The 21779-nt window shown below is 43.1% G+C and overlaps 1 protein-coding gene across 2 annotated transcripts; it reads left to right on the top strand.

Moving 5' to 3' along the window:
- Positions 1-13047: 13047 nt before the first annotated feature.
- BZW1 (basic leucine zipper and W2 domains 1) lies at positions 13048-21638 on the top strand. 2 transcript variants are annotated; one of them, XM_084523466.1, is made up of 12 exons: positions 13055-13299; positions 13685-13755; positions 15461-15637; positions 17316-17410; positions 17662-17727; positions 17965-18100; positions 18672-18781; positions 18896-19066; positions 19355-19501; positions 19855-19993; positions 20815-20937; positions 21169-21638. In XM_084523466.1, the coding sequence occupies exons 2-12, from the start codon at positions 13695-13697 to the stop codon at positions 21198-21200; spliced, it is 1257 nt and encodes a 418-aa protein (XP_084379592.1). In that variant the 5' UTR covers positions 13055-13299; positions 13685-13694; the 3' UTR covers positions 21201-21638. The 2 variants fall into 2 exon arrangements, with proteins under 2 accessions (XP_084379593.1, XP_084379592.1); XM_084523467.1 differs by lacking the exons at positions 20815-20937; positions 21169-21638 and adding an exon at positions 20287-20552 and having other exon boundaries at positions 13048-13299.
- Positions 21639-21779: the final 141 nt, after the last annotated feature.

The following is a 21779-nucleotide window of genomic DNA, read 5'->3' as shown; positions in this document are numbered from 1 at the left end:
CTGCAGCGTGGAACCCTGCTCCACCGTGGTACTCCATGGGCTGCAAGGGTGTGGGAATAGAAATGTTGTTTTTGCAGAGTTACATTGTTTAGAAGGAGGGAATGTAGTACTGAGATATGCTTACAGTGATAAGAAAGTTTAGCAGGCGACCTTGTAAAATGCAGACAATCAGACTCCTTAGGACAATTAGGTGAAAATCATGGTGTCAAGTCAAGTCAGATAAGTGAAGAAACATTACCACTTCAAGCAGTAAAAATGTCAAAAGAAATTTGAAGTTTAACAGGCCGGCAACTGAAGGCCATGCATTGTTTGTGAAGCATCAGATAGATTGTGAATCTGGATTACCCACTCAGTGGGGAAACAGGGGAGGGTCCTGCCATCAAAAGGTATATAAACTGTGTTTTGGAACTAGTAGATGCGCTCTCTCCTGCTTGTGGGGCGCCCGCCATTGCAATCGCGAATAAATTACTACTTCACTGAGATCCTCGCCTGAGCCTAAGTTATTGGCTACGGAGTGTTTCTCACAATTTGGGGGCTCGTCCGGGAGCCAGTCACCTACTGGGGAGCCCCACCGCCGCAGCAGCAGGAAGGCATGCCCCGCTGATTTCAGCGGTCCTGTGCATCGACGGTGGCGGTTCTGCGGAAAGCTGACAGAGGGCCCGAGACTGGTTAAAGAGGCAGGATCCGTGAAGTAGTGGGGAAAGGAAGAAGGTAGGCACTCCGGGTTTCTAAGAATCGATCCGGTAACTCTGTGCACAGACCAAGGTAAGAAATATTAAGTATTGCCTTGGGGGTCGGGTGATCTGGTGTATGGTAAGCCCTTGCACGGGGAAGTGCTGGCACTACACCAGGGGAATCTGGTGTACGGTAATCCTTGCACGGGGAAGTGCTTGGAAGTACACCAGGGAATCTGGTAAACTCAGGTGTGCGGTAACGCTGGCACGGGGAAGTGCTTGGCGGTACACCCCCATCTTTCAGTACGTTGGTGTGTGGTACACTGCAGAAGGGAAAATTCTGTAGCACATACTGGCGAGGGTTAGGAAAAATGGGAAAATATGAGTTCCAGGGGACAGGGAGATATCCCTGGGGGACTGCCTACCAATAGTTCTTCCTGAAGAATGATAAGAAATTGGAAACATAATCCCAAAATTAGAGGGATTGTAAAAGAAAAATAATTAAAAAAAAAAAAAAAAAAAAAAAAAGGTTAAATATTGTGTATCAGTCTGGACAAAAGAACCAATTAAGGAAACAGCAGTATTTTGGCCAAAATATGGGTCTGATGAAAATTCAGGCTTTAAATTTATGTGTAAACAATAAGATTCCTTTTTCAGAGAAGGAGCCAAGTTATGCTCCCTATAATCTTAATATTGAACTGGTGGCAGCAGCAGTCACTCCAGGAAGGGAGACAGGGACTGTAATTAACACTGTCCCTAAAGAAGGATTGTACTCTAGGCTCTGGCAAGAATTAGAACAAGGTAGAAGATATGTTGAGAATTTTGCCTTCCCTGATACTAACAGTACTAACACTAACTGTGTATCCTCTTAGGTGAACTACCCCCTCCTCCTTACCAGCAGAGAGGTTAGGACTTTTTAAGAAGGAGAGGAAGTCTTTATTCAAGGACCCCAACAGCCTAGCTGAACAATTAGACCAGTTCCTACGACCTGATTTATACTCTTGGGGGAGGGAATTATGTCTATAAGTATGTTGTTTACAGGGAAAAAAAAATGGGAGTGATCAGGAGGAGAGCTGCTATACAAGAATGGGAAAGAGCTCATCCTCCAGGACCAGGGGTAATACCGGCAGGGCAGAAATACCCACTTGCCAATCCTGGCTGGAATAATAATAGTGTGCAACACAGAAATTATATGAGAGACTTAGTGTCAGAATGAGAAAGTACTTGGGGATGAGACCTGAGGACCCAGTATCCCAAGGGCTCTTGAAAGTTCATTGTGTGATTAAAGCCTGGCAAAATACACAGAAAATGCTTCAGAAGGTGGGGGGAATGTAGTGAACAGTCACTGGGGGACCCTCCTGCCCTCCTGCGGGAGGCCCTGGAGGGGTGTGTCTGGAGGGGAGATAAGAAGAGAAAAAAAAAAAAAAGATCGAAACTAATGGTATTGACAGTGCAGCGGGTAGTGAGGCAGAGGGTTGGAGAAAGATGAAGAAAATCTTCAGGGGGAGTCAGGGCCAGGATGGAAAGGAGAGGAAGAGAGATGAAGGAATGGCAGGCAAAGAAGGCTGCCTGTGTTGTGGCCCGAGTCCTAGCAGAGACAGGCTTTGATAAGATTTTTTTAAGTGTGGCCAGGCTGGCCACTTTGAATGGGAATATCTGGAGTGGAAGAAGGAGGAAAGAAGGAAAATGGGATGAAATATGCTATATTGATATGTTTGTTTCAGTATCTTGGAGGGAAAAGGTATGGAATTAAGTTGGACCCTGACTGAGCCTTTGGTGCTGGTATTAGAAAAGTACAGGCTGGAAAAAGATAAAGGAAGTGTTAAAAGAGTTGCTGAAGGTGTTAAAGGTGTGGCATGTAATATTTAACAGAGCTGTTTGAAGTTGAATGAGCAGGGAAAGAGGATGTAGGCATTATCTAAGTAACAGTCTAGAAGTTATGGTATATTTGCATATTTGCTGTGGTGTTTGTTCAGTTTCCCAAGCATCGGGGAGGGGGGAACAGCCTGCTCCACCAGGGGCCTCTCCAGCGGCCGCAGGGGGGCTTCGGCTCCAGCGCCTGGAGCGCCTCCTCCCCCTCCTTCTGCACTGACTTTGGTGTCTGCGGGGGGGTTTCTCGCTCTCTCAACTGCTGTTGAGCAGCAGGTTTTTGTTTGTTTCTTTGTTTGTTTGTTTTCGTGGATGTGCTCTCACAGAGGCACGGACTGTATTGCTCATGGCTTGGCTCTGGGCAGCAGTGGGCCCCTTAGGGCCAGATGAAATTGTCTCTTATCTACCACGGGGAGGCTTCCGGGTTTTTTTTTCTCACGGGGGCTGCCACTGCAGTTTCCCACCCCCCTACTCACAGCCCCCGAACCTTGCCATCAAACCCAATACACTGGGGAACAGCTAGGTCATTACTGACCTGTAAAGTATCAGGGATTAAATTAACTAATGAAACCCTAAAAAGTGGGGCTGGGATAACAGTGCCACTTTGGGGGGGATACCAAGCTGAGACTAGGGGATAAAATGATCACTTGGTAATTATTGTATGTACCCAAGGCAAGGACTAATTTGTTGGGAAGGGATTTGATGATTAAATTGGGCATTCAAATAGTAAATTGTTAGACTGGAATAACAGTGTTATTAATGGAGTGCTCTCTGGCCCTGAGAGCAAACATACATGTATATTCACCTCTGACTGGAAAGACCCTTAAATGGGGGTGGAAGCAACAATATAGGTGGACAATTTTACCTCAGGGGTTTACAGGGACACCTATCTATTTGGGTAAGTTCTAAAAAAAAAAAAGAAAAAAGAAATTTTGGAGCAATTACAACCTCCCAAGGAGGTAATAATGTTAACAAATATGTGGATCGTTTTCTATTGTCAGGACAGGAGAAAAGAGTTGTGAAGAAAGCTACTAACAAGCTATTCAACTTTCTCGGAAAGCAGGGCTTGGGAGTATTGATAAATAAATAAATAAATAAATTACAATATGGAGAAAGAGAAGTCAGGTATTTAAGGCATCTAATGTCTGAAGGAAAACAGAATAAATGCAGAGAGGATTCAGGGAATTGTTGAAAATTAAGAAAGAACTAAAAAAGTTTTAAAAGAAAGATTTTTTTTTAAGGAATCAGGAGCCATGAAGTCTGAAGGAAAATCGATACTCCCTGATGGGAGAGAAATGCTGAATAAAGTGATAATGAGGCAAATATTAACTGTTTTACATCAGAAGAGTCATTAGGAGGTGCAAGCAATGTGTGATGTTGTGCTAAGAAAGTATGTCTGTGTAGGAATATACACTTTAGGGAAGCACATATGTAGAGGATGTACCATATGTCAAAAGGTAAATAAAAAGGTGTTCTGTAACCCATCTAGAGGGGGACGGGAGCCAGGGGTTTGACCTTTCCAAAGTATACAGGTAAACTTTACTGAGTTACTTGTTTTTCCTAATTGACCACGTGACTGGATGGGTGTAAGCTTTACTGCAAGGGTTAAAGCAGGCCTTAGAGATTGAGTGGGATTTTCACAGCCCCTGGCACCCCTCCTCTTCTGGGAAGGTGGAGCGAATGAATCAGACATTAAAGAAGCAATTAACTAAACTAGTGGTAGAAACCCAACTTCCTTGGGTAAAATGCTTACTCCTACAGGTTTAAACAGCACCAAGAAAGGATATAGGAATTTCACCATATGAGATGCTGTTCAGATTGCCCTATCTGGGCAGAAGGGATGAGATACCACAATTCAAAATAAGAGAGTTTCCTTAAGAACTGTATTCTGGGGTTGTCTTCTTCTTTGTCATCTCTCAGGACCTGTGGGTTGTTGGCTCAAACCCCACCTTTGGAATTCCCCATTCACCACCATCACCCTGGAAACCGGGTCCTGATTCGGACCTGGAAAGAGTCAACTCCGGCCTGAATGGGAAGGACAATTACTGACCACTGAAACAGCCATAAGAACGGCGGAAAAAGGTTGGACTCACTATACTCGAGTGAAGGCATCTGTCGACGCTAGTACCTGGGAAGCTGTTCCTACAAAAGACTTGTTGGAAGTTGAAATTGAAGAGAAAAATCTCGTAGTGGACTCTGAGCAGGATAAGAGCTTACAATTCTAAACTAACCTTTTATTTTCACAGGTAACTAACGAGTGTGACTTGTGATTGAGAGAAAGAACAGACCTATAGTGAACTGCAGTGCTCCCAAGGGGGGGGTTGTTATAGTAGTAGTGTACATCTTATTTTTGTATCGATAATTATTTGGAAACCTAAGGTTTAAAAATAATGACAGGGAAAAATTGATTACTAATTTTGTTTTTAGTGATTCTAGGCCTCAGAGAAGGCCTCGGTCAATTGGTAACTTGGAAAAGGCATGACCAGATAATAGCAAAAACGGGATACCCCATCAAAATATGGGTGACTGTGACAGAGGGTTATGTACCACAAGCCGTAACGTTTGATGCTTGTGAGGTGTTAGCTTGTGGAGATTTAAATGCCCAATGACAATTGAGCAGAAAGAACAAATAACTGGAAGAGACACAACAGCCGGATTGAGAATAGCTGTATGGAAACAATCCTCTATTGCCATCAGAGAAAGGGAGAAACTCAAGGAGAAAACAGGAGAGTAAACAGGAGGCCTTCTGAAATGTGGCAGTTCAAACATTTGAGATTCAAACAGGGTATGGGGATGTGAATGCCTGGATAGAATGGGTCAAATATACTGTCCAGAGTCTCAACCGTAGCTACTGCTATGCTTGTGCCTCGGGATGACCGATTGCCCAGATAGTGCCCTTCCCATGGGGGTGGACCAAAGACTCCCAAGGGATGTGATGTATGATTGCATTGTACCAAGAAAAGACTGCCTGGGGAAATGAGGCCTGTAAGTCTCTCTTTGCTGTTTCTTGCATGATAACAATATCACAGTTCCCCCTGCATTCTCTACAGCTATAGGTAACCATACAGCTTGCCTCTCACGGCAGGGTGTGAGTGCTACCTGGCATCTGGGAGAATTTGCCTTGTGCTACCAAGGACTTGATGGGAAACTGCTCAAGACTGGAGATCCCCAGGGCAGATCTTTGGTGGTACGGTGGAGGGAAGATCTTACGGTCCACCCTACCATCTAATTGGGAAGGCACTTGTGCACTTGTTCAATCAGCTATACCCTTCACCCTGGCATTTGAAAGAGAAACATCACAAATACCCAGAAGAAGTAAAGGAGGCTTAGGAATATCATTTGATGATAGAGTATACATAGATTCTATTGGGGTACCTAGAGGAGTTCAGGATGAATATAAAGCCAGAAATTAAATTGCTGCAGGGTTTGAGTTACTGTTCTGGTGGGTAACAATCAATAAAAATGTGGATTAGATTAATTATTTCTATTATAATCAGCAGAGATTCATCAATTATACCAAGGATGCGATGAGAGGAATCGCTGAACAACTAGATGCCATCAGCAAAATGGCTTGGGAAAACAGGATAGCATTAGATATGATGCTCGTGGAGAAGGGTGGTGTATGTGTGATGCTGGGCAACCGTTGTACTTTTATCCGTAACAATACTGCCCCGGATGGCACAGTAACAAGAGCATTGCAAGGGCTTACCACCCTTGCCAATGAATTGGCAGAAAATTCGGGAGCAGACACTTCCATCACAGGATGGTTGAAATCTTGGTTTGGTAAATGGAAAGGGATGGTAATGTCCATATTTACATCCTTGATTGTAGTAGCAGGAGTTTTGACAGCTATTGGCTGTTGCATTATCCCCTGTGTAACGGGACTTGTCCAGCGGTTAATTGAAACCACATTATTGAAACAAATGACCATAGATCCACCACCCTACTCAGATAAAATGATATTAGAGGAAATGGAGAGCAAAGAAAGTGAAGAAGAGGAAGATATTTACCAAATTACACTTACAATAAATAAATAAATAAAAATAAAAAGAGTTTTTGCAAAAATCAACAGTTTATAAAAAAAGAAAAGGGGGGAATTGTGGGAATAGAAATGTTGTTTTTGCAGAGTTACATTGTTTAGAAGGAGGGAATGTGGTACTGAGATATGCTTACAGTGATAAGAAAGTTTAGCAGGCGACCTTGTAAAATGCAGACAATCAGACTCCTTAGGACAATTAGGTGAAAATCATGGTGTCACATTAGGTGAAAATCACGGAGTGTTTCTCACATTCCTATTAACAAACTTACCACCTAAAATATATTAAAGCTGAAATGAAGGAATTGGACTTCCTTGCAAAACAAACAAAACAAAACAAAGTTGCTATGCATTTTTCCCTAGTTTGGTCAATATTTCTATATTCTAGAGAGAGGTTACTGGCTTTTTTTTTTTTTTTTTTTAACTTGGTTTCAGGTGGATTAAGAAAAAGCGGTTCAATTTTTTGCCTGTTGTGTTTTATCTGTCATCGTATGTCAACTACACTTAAAGGTATATATATAAGGTTCCATCAGACGTTAAACCACAGACCTAAAGCACCCATGGGGTGTACTCCAGACAATAGCATGGCTGGTGAGTTCAGAAAATCACTTCAAAGAGGAGGAAACAGTCACATGCATACCACATGAGATCCAGCAGCCTCACCATACAGAATTAACACCATTATAGGTGTGATGCTGTTTTGGCCACTCTCTTTCATGCTGAACTGTCTCTTTGGCCAATTCTGCTGACATAACAAAAATGCATACGGACTCTTTTTTTTTTTTTTTTGCAAGAATTGTCAACAGGAAGTGAAGGAACAGCAGTGTAGATGGAAATCCAACTGTCAGTTCTCACTCTTGTTCCTGCCAGTTGCTGGGTTTGATTTTGGGTAGGTTGGTGTGAATGTTGTTTAAGTGAAGCAAAGTACATCCTGTTGAGAAGGTTTTCCATCTCTAAGTATATTCACTGTTCATCATGTGATCATGTTTTTTTACAATTGTCTTGGGGGTATCACATGCACAGTAACAGATCTAACCTGCTAACCCCTACAATAAAAGTTCTGTGACTGAATATGATTTTGTTTCTGGGTCTAGAAAGGGCACTTCATGACCTCTCTTCAGAGGAATTGTCTGTCCCTGATTATGAAAGAAACCATTATGTGTTCTTTTAAAATATGTTTAACTGTTTCCAAAACAAAAGGAGATTTCTGACAAGAGAAGTACAGTTTTTTTCTAGTGCCTTCCTCTGTAAATGCCATTATGGTAGCTAGAATAAAACATATAATCCCTGAGTGTAAAATCTTCACAAAATCAGTTTCATTAGTGTTATATATGGAGTGGTAATTCGTGTCGAGAAAATGGTTGATATTAATAAAGAAGGGGGAGCTTTGGGAATGTGGCCATGGGGGTTGGAAAGCATTACATTTGACGATGAGGCATCAGGAATATAAAAGAGTTTAGAGGGAACAAAGAAGGGTGATTCAGGAGACTCCATGCAGTCTCGGGTCTCTTGTTCTCCAGCCGTTAAGGCATGGATGTTTCTGGGTGTTTGCTGTTGTTACATTCAAAGTTGTTTGACCAATGAAAAGTTTTGAAAAGAACTGCTGTGGAGAGAAGGGTTTAAGGGGAAGCCTGCCCTCAAGATAAAAAAGGAAGGCAACATGATGTAATGAAGTTATGATCAATAAAGAAGCAGAAAAAAGGAGTGAAGAGGAACAGGCTAGCAGAACGGAGACCAGGACGGGAACAGGCACATTGCCTCATGAAGATAGGTTCGGCCAAACTCAGCAAACTGCTCAGAGAAGCTCGTACAGAAAGTCGCTGGAAATAGGTGCACTGGAGCTGGAAAGAAGCTCAAGCTGAGAGAAGCGGACCCGCACACACAACTGCCTCTCGCTGATAAGCAGTTGCACATTATGGGGAATCATACGTCCTCAGGAACAAAGACTGTCCTGGTAACCTTACAGCTTATTCTCCTTATTAACAATTGGACAGTTTATGAGCCTGAAATATGGGACCAAACTGAGGTCAAGCTGTGGGACTCTGCAACTAAAAATGACAAGGTTGCAGTGGGATTGCTCGTCACCTGGCGAGCAATCTCTGAGGCCTTAAAGAGCCCTGTGGGGCCACAATCACAAATCTGTGGCTTGCCAGACAGTGAGGGAGCTGCGGGCTCCTTTACAGGATAACAGGAGCCCCTCAGAACCCAAGAACCAGATCAAAACAACCTTATGGCCCAGATTGTGACCAAGGCCTCAGAGAGCACGCACAAAGAGATAAGGTGAAAAGTTCAACCATGATAAAGACATCTTACTTCATCCCCACAACCCTCAGCACCCACCAGCACAGGGCACTGTGCAAGCACAGACAAGGAATTTATGGAAATGACTTCTTGTAGCTAATTTTAATACTAAGCAGGGACAGGTTATGCATACGTATATGCATATTGGTAAACTTCATGCATATGTAACTCTTTACTGCGTATAACCAAAGCAAGCTGCCGCGTTAGGTGTGCATGACTTTGGTGGGATTACCCTCCCTCCTTCCCCCGCCCCATGCCACCTACTCCCTGGGCCACCACTCCCTGCCTGACCCTCTCACCCTAATCACCCCAGAAATTATGAACAGTTATACCAAAATCTGGTTAAACTGGCAATTGAGAATTTGTTCCAACAAGGTCCAAAAGAAACCCCTATGGAATTTTTGGACCAACTTTGAAATGCAATGAAGAGAGAAAAAAAAAAAATTTGGACCTGGCTTCAGAAAACAAACAGGCAATTGGCTCTTTCTAGGGCAATCAGCCCTTGATATCAGAAAGAAATTGTCTTAGATTGCAGGATAAACTTAAAACAGTCAGGAATGATGGGGACCTGGGACATCTAGACTAGCAGGTCCACTGGTTGAAATAAAGCTAGGGAATGAAGAAGTGAGGCTTGAATTTTTTTGTTGGTTACAGGAGCTTCTTTCTCTGTAATAGTCTGTAAGTTAGTAATTAGTCTGTAAATGTAATAGGAGCAACTGGCCAACAGGAAAAAGGCATTTTTTGCAATGTTTTAAATTTAAATTGGGAAAAATGATTGGAATTATAAAATGAGATAAACAGTAAAGTTTGGTTCATGGTACTAGATTTAAAGGGTGTCTTTTTCTGCCTGCCTGGGGCAACTGAAAACCAGAAACTCTTTGCCTTTGAATGGGAAAATAATAATAGAGGATGGAAAACTCAGCTTACTTGGACAGTGTTGTTGCAGGAAAAATGGCTGAAGTCATGACATACACCAATATGGTCAGATCATGCTCTCTTTATTACCCAAATAGCCTGATTCTTATAGCAATCTAGAAGGGGTGGATAGTGTCTAACACAAGATTATCGGTAGAAAGCACTCAGACAAACAACTGCAAGAAAACAACCTTGTTATTAGCAGTCATGTAGATCTTGTCCTTGAAGCCAGCTGCTGGCAACAATATTTTTAATTCCTCAATCAGGTGATAAGGGAACATCATCATGGGAACTCCTCGTAGTCGTCCTGGTAGTTTGGTTTGCTCAGCTGAAGCAAGTCATGACCTCCTTGCTGTTTCAAAAATCCCTCAACACAGTGTTACCACAGGGGTTCAAGAATAGCCCCACCATATTCGGGAACTGTGATCTTGAAGTTTGAAAGACCCCTTTGGGAAAAGGGGACACTGTTGCAATACACAAATTATAGCTACTGAAGAAGAAAAGGAATGTATATAATGAACTATTAGTTCACTACATTTTTTCAGCACTAATACTGTGAACCCAGCCTCTTTCCTCGGTAACAGAGTTTCCAGATCACCCATTCATGATTGCATCAAGACCATGGACACAGTATACTCCAGTTGACCAGACTTAAAGGAAACACCCCTAGAAGATGCAGAATATTGATATATAGATGGCAGCAGGTTCATCCACCAGGGATTTCGCCTCACAGGGTATGTGGTAACAAACATCAGCCCAAAAGATGGAAATCATCGCCTTGGTAAGAGCTCTTGAGCTGGCAAACATTTGGACAGATTTGAAATATGCCTTTGGTGTGGTGCATGCACACAGGGCAATTTGGGAAGGAGAGAGGACTTCTATCTTCCTCAATTAAACATGCAGAAGAGGCTGATAATAGTTATTAGAGAAGAACGAAAAAGGAGGCCCAGACAGGAGACCCCGGCTAGACAAGGAGCAATGTGTCCTATGTAAGAAATTTGGGCATTGGAAAAACAAATGCCCAGAATGGAAAAGAAATGGAAAAGGGAACCGGGGAAGGGAAGTGGTGGTTACACGTGCAAATGACTAAAGAGGACCGGGGGAATCTACCCCAGCAGGTCTGCCGGTTTTAAAAATGAAGCTGGGGAAGGAGGGAAAAGAGGTGGAACTTACAGAACGGGGGCAACATATTCAGTTTTAAATAAAGCTTTAGTATCAGTGGGGAATGATTACATTGTAGTGAAGGGGGCAACTGGCCAATCTGAAATAGCATATTTCTGCAAACCATTGAAATATAAATATGGGAAACAGTGGGGCATTCACAAGTTCCTATACATGCCCAACTCCCAAAGTCACTCCTAGGGAGAGATTTATTGGAAAGATTACAAGCAACCATTTCATTTAAAAATGGGGAGATTATTCTGGAGGTAAATGATCAAAGATATGTGGAAGTGTTGAGTTTGATATTGACAGCTATTAAGACCAAAGAGGAAATGAGCGAGGAAATCCTAAGTCAAGTGTTTTCCAGAGTATGATCTTCTAATGTACCAGCGAAGGCAAAAAATGCATTTAAACAGTACCCCTTGAAAAAGGAAGATAGAGAAGGAATTAGCCCGATACTTGATTAACACGCTTAACACCAGAGCTAACTTGGTTTACAGTTTTAGACCTGAAGGATGCCTTCTTTTGCCTCCCTCTCCATGAAGCCAGTCGGAAAATCTTTGCATTTGATTGGAAAAGCCCTAACAGTGCAAAACACAGCTGAAAGGGACAAGGCTGCCTCAGGGCTTTAAGAACACCCACATTGTTCAGAGAACAACTTGCAAAGGACTTGGAGACCTGGAAAGCCCCATCAAGAGAAGGATGGCTGTTGCAGTATGTAGATGACCTGCACTGAATAAACATACCTACTTTACAATCTTACTGATTGTGGAGTCCATTTTCCATGAATCAGTAATAGTAAAATTAAGAACTAATAGTGCAGCAGGTATTGAATTCACATAGGTGTAAGTGTGCCTTTTGGAATAGTCTGCTCTTTTTATATATAAAAAGATATACTATATAAAAAATATACTTACACACTGTATATAGATTTGTACAGCACCTATTGCTAATGTTAATCAAGATCCTGATAAAGAATTGAAGTTCTGGGCATGAATTTAACACAGTAATCATTAATGTTTCTGATTTTCTGATCACTCTAATATACACATTGAGTAAATTGTACTAAACAGATTGTCAAATCTGAAACTGAAATATTTAGTGCATTTGAAATTGAGAATAGGGTCTAGGCTAGCAGATTTTCTGCCTGTTACTCTCTATTGGGATGATCAAGAATAATGGCTTGATGTAAGCTTTGTATAAAGCTGTTTTATCAGTCTGGTTTTTCTAAGCTTAATCAATTATATCAGCCCCTCCACAGTCAGTTTACCTTGGCAAGGGGCTTTACAGCTTTTAACGAATAATCAGGTGAGTGGGAAAGAAGATGCTATGACTGACATTTTTCCTTTCAAAAGCCACATTTCTGCTCAACAAGTAATTCTGCCTGAAATCTTACAAATATTGAAATATACTACAACCCTCCCTGTGCTATTAATAGGGCCCTATTTTCACCCTCGATGTCTTAACTAATGCGCTGATATCTCATTAGTTATGCTAATTACTGCTGTTTGTCTGATCATGCAGGCTTCCCGTTTTTACACATCTGATCAATTTGCTGCTGAACACGTAAAGCCTGCCTCAGCGAAGACCAAAACAAATTACATAACTTTTCTAGCAGCTTGGAAAAGAAACTGTGCGTTAGTGCTGCTGGATTTATGAAACGCACCCGTCACGCGTCTGGTGAACAGCGCTCCTTGCACGTTCTGGGGGCAAATAAACGGCTCTTAGTCTGGCCATCAACTTTTACGGGAGCAATCGAACGCTCGGGCAGCGGCTGCCCCGGTGCCGCCGGCCCACAGCCATTGCAGGGCGGCTTCGCGGGGAGCCCCTTCCAGCGCCGCGGCTGCCCGGGGGTGCCCAGGGGGTGTCCGGCTCCAGCCGGGCCTTGCCCGCCCGCCAGGGAGCGCTGCTGGCCTGGTCCCCGCCCGCCGGGCCGTTCTACTCGCCGCGGTGCCGCGGGGGGGGCCGCGACAGGCGCCTGCCCGCGTGTGCCGGGAATCACGAGGGCGGGGGGAGCGGGCGCGCTCACTGCCGGCCGGGGGAGCGGGGGCGCGGGCAGCCCCGCTCGGCGGGCCAGGGCCGCCGCAGGCCGGGCGGCGTTAGGCGGCGGCGGCTCCGCAGCGCGGGGCCGGCCGCTGGGGGCAGGCGGCCACGGCCTTCGTTCCTGCCGCCCGCCCGTGCCGCCGCCCTCTGCGGCGCAGTGCTATGGTCCGGCCTGGGCGGGGCGCGCCCCTCTCCCGCCTCTCGCGTCGGTTCCGCGCTCAGGGTTCCAGCCGTCGCCACCGCTCCTCGCCGCCGCTCCGCTCCGGGCCCCTCGGGCGTTTTCTCTCTGCCTTAAAGTCGGTGAGGAGCCGGCCGCGGGCGGGCGAGCGGCGCTGCCGCACCGGGCCTGGCCCGGCGAAGCCGTAACGGGGGCGCCGATGGTGGGGGGCAGGAGGGCGGACGCAGCCCGCGCGGCGCCCCCAGCGCGGCGGTAGCGAGGCCGCCGTCTGCGCGGCGAGGGGCCGCTCGTGGGGCCCGCCCGGAAGGGGGGCGCGGAGCGCGCCGGGCGAGGCCGGGCAGACCAGGCCGCGGCCCTGTGGCGGGGAGAAAATGGAGGCCGGGCGGCAGCGCGGCGGCGCGGGGCGGGCCGGGAGAGGGCGGCGGGGCCGGGGCGGCGCGGGGTGCTGGCGAGGCGCTATAGACGCGCTGTAGACGCTGAGCCCGGCCTTTCTCTGCTTCCGCACAGGGCGTCTTTTATGAATCAAAAGCAGCAGAAGCCGACGCTATCGGGGCAGCGTTTCAAAACGAGAAAAAGAGGTAAGCCGGGCACTGTGCCGTGCCTGCCACCTGCTTATGAAGGAGACCACACCGAACACAGTCTCAATGCGGACTTCAGCTCTTCAGCTGCTGGAATGTTCTGTGCACAACTCCAGCTTCTGGAATGTTCTATGCACAACCTTTTTTTTTTTTTTTTTTTTTTTTTTTAAGCCCCTTAGAAAGTAGCTGCATTGTCATAACCTTGGCTTAGGAAGCAGTTATTCTTAACCTATAGCGAGTGTATTTTGCATGAAAATGTAAGTGCCCAGTACTCCAAAATCACAGGGGAACTCCAACACAGGCTTGTTGTAGGTATGGCGTTCATCCAGGAAACACCTAACCTAGGAGGAATTTCAGTGTTAGCTGCTGGAAAATGGCTGCATTGCCCTTTTAATTCTGTAAGAGTACCTGATTTAAAAACAAATAAACAAAAATAAACTGAGATACACAAGTGCATGCGTCTATGTCTTGCAAGGTTACCCAAGCAAGCAAATTTGGCATTTTTTAGTTACTTGTTTTACATTAACAAAGAAGTGAGGACAGTTCTTACAATTTCTGTTTAATCATGTTTTATTAGTATTCAGATAGTATTCCAGTTCAAGCTGACAATGGTAAGAATGCTTCAAGCACTGAAATAGTAACAAAGAGGTACAGAAGGACATGTTAGCTTAGAGAACCTACTTTAATGTTGAAGTAAAAGTATCTGAAAAACTGTTGAATTGAGAGAATTGGATTTGGTCGGTCTGACAGATGACATGCTAGCATTCTGGATTTTTGTCTCTTGAAAGCTTTGAATCACAGGCAACTCTGAGTAATGAATTTCATAAATCCATCCTGGAAAATAACTGATTAGTATTTTCAAACTTTCACCCAACTGTTAAAGGCATGTTGAAACTTGCATTGAATGTAAGGACACTAACGTGCTTCTTCCAAAATAGTTCATACAGATGCTAACAAAACTAACTAATATGTTACAATGTGCTCGTAAAGATTTGCAGCTGAGCTCTTACTTTCTTTGGAAGATTTTCTTCCCATGATTTGCATAGTCTAAGAACAAATTGAATCATAGAATATCCTGAGTTGGAAGGGACCCATAAGGATCATCAAGTCTAACTCCAGGCACCGCACAGGTCTAAATGTTAGACCATGTGAGATTAGCAGAACTAAAGATGTCTTATTTTAAGGCTATTAGTGATGTGGGTATGTGTGTTGCATTTTAGCTGTTCCTGAAGTGAAAAGGCCACTGATCAAGTGATTTTCACATTTGAGAAACGTATTCTGCTTTAAAATAATAAAAGAAGATGCTGATTAGGCATGCAATTATAATGCATAATTTCATATTATTTTTCATAGTGAAAGTATTGAGAAATTCAGTAAAAGGTAAATAAGGAATGTTTTAGCTCTTGATAGCCTTGTGCCACCCCTTGAATGAACAGGGAAGTGAAAACACCAACATTTATTACTGTCGTGTTGTCCATTTAAATGCATTTTAGGCTAGACTCCTAAGTCACTATTAGTGTTAGGAATGCCTGTTGTTTTCTGGAATAGTATTCCAGAAGACTGGAGTGATCTCATTTCTGTTTAACTTAAGGCTTGCCAGTGTCTGCGTTTGTTTTTATAAAAGAACAAACTCCTCCTGTTTGAATACCAAATAAATGTGTGTGCCAACTTTAGTTCAACAAACCCTTGGTCTTTGTCTTTGCAGATGAAAAAGAGAGGTTTGACCCTACCCAGTTCCAGGACTGTATTATTCAAGGTTTAACTGAAACTGGCACTGACTTGGAGGCAGTAGCAAAGTTTCTTGATGCTTCTGGTGCAAAACTTGACTATCGCCGCTATGCAGAAACACTTTTTGACATCCTGGTGGCTGGTGGAATGCTGGGTAAGTTCCCTTTGATGGGGCTGCTGTCAGCCTTTATTTACTTGACTTTTTATAAAAGCTTGCTGTTTTCTTTCACCATAAAAAAAACTCTTCCAAAGGGCTTGTTGAATATGTAGATCAGGGTTTGAGTTATCTGTGGGAAACCATGTGACTATGTGAGGGCCTAACTAAGCAGTCTGATTATTGTAGAAGCACTCTGTGTACTGTACCATGCTTTTGCTTGAGTTAGTTTGCATCCTTGAAAGCATAGACTATAAAAACTTGGTTTAAAGGAAAGTATATTGGCTGAGAGTGGAACTTTGTGTAACGGAGTTCATTTTTGCTAATGAAAAATGGGTTAATGCTTTGTTCAAGTGCCTCTTCTGTGGTTGCAAAGCCAGTGGTGTTGCCCTGGAGGATTCTGACATGATCCCATGTTTTGTCCAACATGCACCGTTATTCTGGAAAGTATTGTTTACGGAATTATCTGATGAGCTTAGTTTTGGAACTGCTGTTCTAAATTGTGTTGTTGGCAATAGTGAGGGCCCCCCCTCACTTAAGCTCTAGTGAGAGAGACATGAGGTGATAGATAAGTTGGCAGAAAACACAACTGAGGAAGTGAAATGTGATGACTAACGGTGTTGTAAACTCATATCTGTATCTTTCTGTAAAGAGTAGAAGGGATGCTGACCCACCAAGTAAGAAGTAAATGAAGTGTAATGAGTTGAAAAGTGCTAAGAAAGATGCAATGCTTCTAGATTTAGACTATTAGACTATTTGTTTCTTACTTTCCTGCTCTTCAGTGAGAAGGGATTCAAATAGCAGAGAGCCATGTATTTTAATACAGGGTATGAAGATGTCTGCCTACCCTGAAAAAGTACATTTCAGATTGTAGCATTTGTTATGCCATAGTTCAGGGGGAGAAAGGACTTAAGAGAGAAATTTGGCAGTTGCAGAAGACTTTCTGTAATGTAACAGAAATAGAATTCAAATGACCTAAATGCAGAGGGGATGAAAAGGAAATAATTGATTCTGGGCTACAGCCAGACTGCATGGCAGTTCTGCAGTGGGAGTTTTTGGGAGAACATTTTTGCTGCATGTGCAGGTGGTCTTCCCACTAATACTGTAGAACTGTTAGGTGGCTAGCTCAAACAAACGCTGAAAAACAAAGCTTTCAAAACGGTTTAACTTCATGAAGTACACCGGCTTATCTGAATGTCATGTATTGGAACAGTGTTATGTAGACTAAAGTTACTGTGTGATGTTTGTTTTGGCAAGAGACTCTTTTGCTGATGGCTGCATGAGAAACTGTTGTGACTTACTTGGTTATCATATGGACGCTTGACGTAGAAAGCAGCATTATTGCAGAAGATGCTAAAAATTTCCTAGGAATAATCAGCTTTAGTGTTTTCCTTTAAGAGAAGAAGAGCCTATATGGTTATATTAACTTGTCTGGCTGTAAACAAGATGTGTTGGTATTCCATTTAGCAGTAGGAGGTTGGAATATTTATATGTTAAAATCTAAGGTACCGATTTGAAGTTGAGTGCGCTTAACAACAGTAGAGCAATTGGAAATGTGGAGGGTGTTTCTCCAGTGATCTGGTTCCATTCATCATGAAAGGACAATGCATTTTGCATATTACAGGTATTTGAATTCTTACCAGAGAGTTGTACCACTAATATGGAAACCTTTCTTTAGCCCCAGGTGGTACCCTGGCAGATGACATGACACGCACAGATGTCTGTGTATTTGCAGCACAAGAAGACCTAGAAACCATGCAAGCATTTGCTCAGGTTAGTTCTGAAATCAATACGTTTTAAGTTAAACTGTTCAGTGGTCAAAAAATGAACTGTTTGTGTACTTGAAAGTTCAGGTAAAATAAAAATGTATGGCTTTTAGAAGCCTTGTGTCTTTGTGCCTGGTAAAATGGCTATCTTTTAAGCTAAAGTGCTGTAAAAGAGTTCAAACCAATTGTACTGAGCTTGATTTTTAATTCTAACTAAATGATAATTCAGAGCAATTCAGACACACTATCTCTTTTCAGGTTTTTAACAAGCTAATCAGGCGTTACAAGTACCTGGAGAAAGGCTTTGAAGATGAAGTCAAAAAGGTATGGAGTAGTGGCAGAAAGAAAAGCCTTTAAATTCTGCTAGTTAATTGCTCTATGCAGAAGAATTATAACATACGTTATTAAAATAGGACAGAATCTTGTTGACTGAGTAACAACAAGCTTGTATGACTAGTGGAGAAAGCTGCCAGTGTACTAGCACTGATGCTAGTTGAGTAGCTTGACTGAAACAAAAGTAAGCGTCTATCGTGGAAGTAGCAGTTCCTCTTCCTCTTGCAGTTGCTGCTGTTCCTGAAAGGGTTCTCAGAGTCTGAGCGGAACAAACTGGCCATGTTGACAGGTATTCTGCTAGCCAACGGGACGCTTAATGCATCGATTCTCAACAGTCTGTATAATGAGAATTTGGTAAAAGAAGGTAAGTGTTGTCCACCTCTTCTGTTAGGGGAAGGATCATGGGAGACAGAATGTAAAGTATAATTAGGCGGAAATTATGATGACAATAATACTCCTGCAGCTCACTAACTTCATCTGGTGATAGATTTACTTCAGGATTAGCAAAGGTAAACATGCTAGCTTACTGTCTGGAAGGTCTTGCTGAGACTTTAGAAAAACAGTGTTTTGGGGAACTTCTGTATAGGACTTCTCTACATGACACTGAAGGGCTGCAGTCACTAGTGTCGTACTGCAAGGCACTACTGTATTTTGTAGAGGGACTTTGGAGGGTGCGGAAAGTGTGTTACGTCTTCAGGCTCCTTCCTAAACCACAGCAAGGAGAGTAGAGCTTTGTACAGGGAAGCCTTTACAATGCTCAATTGTGAGAGAAGTTTAGCAGGGTGGCAGCTGTGGCGTCCTTGCAGACTGGGCAAGGGCTACCTCTGAGTGCAACTGCTGCTGCTTTGGGCTGGGGTGTGACAATATAGATGCCCTGTACTCGGTTCCTTTTAGTTTTAAATTTCAATACTACTACTACTGTTTGTGTTGCACAGGTGTTTCTGCAGCTTTTGCAGTCAAGCTGTTCAAGTCATGGATAAATGAGAAAGATATTAATGCAGTGGCAGTCAGTCTTCGTAAAGTAAATATGGATAACAGACTGATGGTGAGTATCCCTAAAACTACTGATGTGCTCTGAGACCAGTTTGGTGAATAGCATTTTATCAGTAAAGTACTTGACAAGTTTCTCTTTTGAAAGAGTTGTAAACTTTGCTTTCAGGAACTCTTCCCAGCCAACAAACAAAGTGTTGAACACTTCTCTAAGTACTTCACTGAAGCAGGACTGAAAGAACTTTCTGAGTATGTTCGGAATCAGCAAACCATAGGAGCTCGGAAGGAGCTGCAGAAAGAACTTCAGGAACAGATGTCACGGGGAGATCCATTCAAGGATGTAAGTATTTGTGGGCAAGGTGTACATGTGATTTCCTTCTGTAGGAATTCAGCTCAAATTATATGAAATGCAATGGCATTTAATGCCAATCTGAAAAGGATCTATGCCTAATTAAATACTGAGCTTAGACACCTAGTTCCCACTACCCATTACAATTAGTACCAGTCTGGTTTAGTTTTGTAGTTTTCCTTAATGTCCTGAATCTGGCTGCACTGAAGGCTTCTGAACTCAAGTTTTAATTTAGTTTAGTGTCATATGTGACCTACATGGTGACTATTTGTCTGGCAGATAATCTTGTACATAAAGGAGGAGATGAAGAAAAACAACATCTCAGAACAGACTGTGATAGCCATAATCTGGTCAAGTGTAATGAGCACTGTGGAGTGGAACAAAAAGGAGGAGCTGGTAGCAGAGCAAGCCATTAAACACTTGAAGGTATTGTAACCAAGCATGGGTTTTTGCATCTGTTGGGTAGGGTGTGGGCTTCCTTTTAAGCTTCACTTAAAGTGAGTTGAATCCTACAAATACCGTAATTCAGAGACAGCATCAGATGGGGAATTTTTTGTCTTGCAGCTGTAGAGTTGTAGTCCTAGTTGTTGAGGTAAGAACAGTATGCCTTCTGCAGGAATGCTCTTGGGAGGTGGGTGGGAATTGCTTCCCCGGTATGTGGGTTGTAAATTTCTAAGCAGTGACTGATAAAAAACTGAGTGAAACTAGTCTAGCCAGGCAATAAATGCTAAGGAATGTTATGTGCATGTGTGCGTGCCAATTTGTTATTCCTGTTACAGCAATACAGTCCTCTACTTGCTGCCTTTACTACCCAAGGTCAGTCAGAGCTTACTCTTCTGTTGAAGATTCAGGAGTATTGTTATGACAACATTCACTTCATGAAGGCCTTCCAGAAAATAGTGGTGCTGTTCTATAAAGGTAACTCTCTGAGATTTTTGCCTTTTTTTTTTTTTTTTTTTTTTAAGCCTTGGTTGCAGAGTGGTTCTATCCTGGTAAGGCTTTTAGGGAAGATCAGTGCTATGACATTGCTTTTCATTAGTTAGTTTGCGAACATGAAGCTCTAAAATGCGAAGGTAGGTGCTTCAGTCTTTGGCACATGGGGAAGTGCCCTAGACAAGAAGGATGTGTACTAGACCAAAGCTGAACTTGGATTTTAAGACTCTTTGGCATTTAGAACTTACGGAAGGATTTTATCTGTGTGTTATTCCTAGTTCTCTGTCTGAACAGACCACAAATGGCCAGAGACTGAGACCACCAAGATGTTCTGGGGTGCTCAAGGGCTTCTGTTAAATGACTGTTAAGAAGGTATTACTCAGAAACGTGCTTGTGCACCTGTAGGAATACCACAGAACAGGAGGAAACTTGTTAAACTAAAGATTATATTGTATCTGTAAACTGCAAAACAATTAAAAACAGTTCCTGTGGTGTCCTTTGGACTTTTAAAAAAAAAAAAATAAATAAACGTGTTCTTAGCTGTTGACTGAAGTTTTCCTTAGTATGAAATATCAAATAGCTAGATGCAATGCTGAGAAGACCAACAGCAACCTAGCTGAAATGCATGGTTCTCAGAATTTTAAAACAGGAGGTTCTCCTAGCACAAGCATGTCCAGCTGTGCCCAAGGAACAAGTATGTGTTGGTGGAATTTCTAGGGAAGAAATCAAAGGCTGCCAGTCAGGGGTTCTCAATAACTGTTATTCGGCAATTTGCTGTGTTAACAGTACTTTTGTACATGTTACAGCTGAAGTTCTGAGTGAAGAACCAATCCTGAAGTGGTATAAAGATGCGCATCTTGCAAAAGGGAAGAGCGTGTTTCTGGAGCAAATGAAAAAGTTTGTTGAATGGCTCAAGAATGCTGAAGAAGGTAACCAAACCTCACAGACTCTTCCTTTTCCCTTTGGAATGCTAGGTGTAAAGAGTGCTTTGCTTTGTGGGGTGGGGATGTTAACTGATCCTCTGGGAGGAGTGTCTCCACTCTTGGCTAGGAAAGCTCCCTGGTGCAGTCACTGTGGTTTGGCAGCTGTTGTGCAGGACACAGGTGACTGGAGAGGAGCTGACCTAAGGGCAGCCTGTTGAGGTCCTCTCTCTGTTGCAGAGTCGGAGTCTGAAGCTGAAGAGGGCGACTGACCTGTGAAATTGTCCTCAGTAAAGCAAACAGGAGCTGTAGATAAGTGTCATGTCTCTTGTGTCCGTCTGATTCTTACATCCTACCTCCCTGTATCAAGCATGATATAAGGGCTCTCATGGCAGATTTATTTAAACCGTTTTCTATAGTCATTGAAATACTGGGTTTAGTTTTTAAAGCCATGTTTTAAGTAGCTTACAGGAGTTACAGATTTGACTCTAACCTGCATTTGTCCTTTCAGTTATATTCTACCTCCTGTATTTTCTACTGTAATAGTGTAATTTAAGGCCTTCCACAATGAAATCCATTTTACCCCTTGGGTTTTCTATGTATCTGCATTTGAGTAGACATGATTTGGTAAATGAGATTTATGGCAGTTCTGTTTGCAAATTAAAATGTAAGAAGCCTCTGATGTGAAGAGGCAGTGGCTTGTGTGGTAACTTGGTGTGATACTTTAATGCATACTACATGCTTCAAAAAAAACCTCAATTGTCCATCTCCTCAAGGACTTTGTCAGCTCTTTTGCTATACTTCCAGCATAACGTAATATTCTACTCAGCTACTGGGAAAGGCAGCTGCCC

Source organism: Aythya ferina, assembly GCF_964211825.1.
Source record: "Aythya ferina genome assembly, chromosome: 6".
NCBI lineage: Eukaryota > Metazoa > Chordata > Aves > Anseriformes > Anatidae > Aythya > Aythya ferina.
Note: the sequence above shows the minus strand (reverse complement) of the source record. Positions and strands in the feature narration are given on the sequence as shown.

Bases quoted from the DNA above. Each gene is read 5' to 3' on its own strand.
- BZW1 (XM_084523466.1), top strand. From the start codon at position 13,695: ATGAATCAAAAGCAGCAGAAGCCGACGCTATCGGGGCAGCGTTTCAAA. The intron at 19,502-19,854 runs GTATTGTAACCA...TTCCTGTTACAG, and splicing joins AAGCCATTAAACACTTGAAG to CAATACAGTCCTCTACTTGC. The intron at 20,938-21,168 runs GTAACCAAACCT...TCTCTGTTGCAG, and splicing joins GCTCAAGAATGCTGAAGAAG to AGTCGGAGTCTGAAGCTGAA.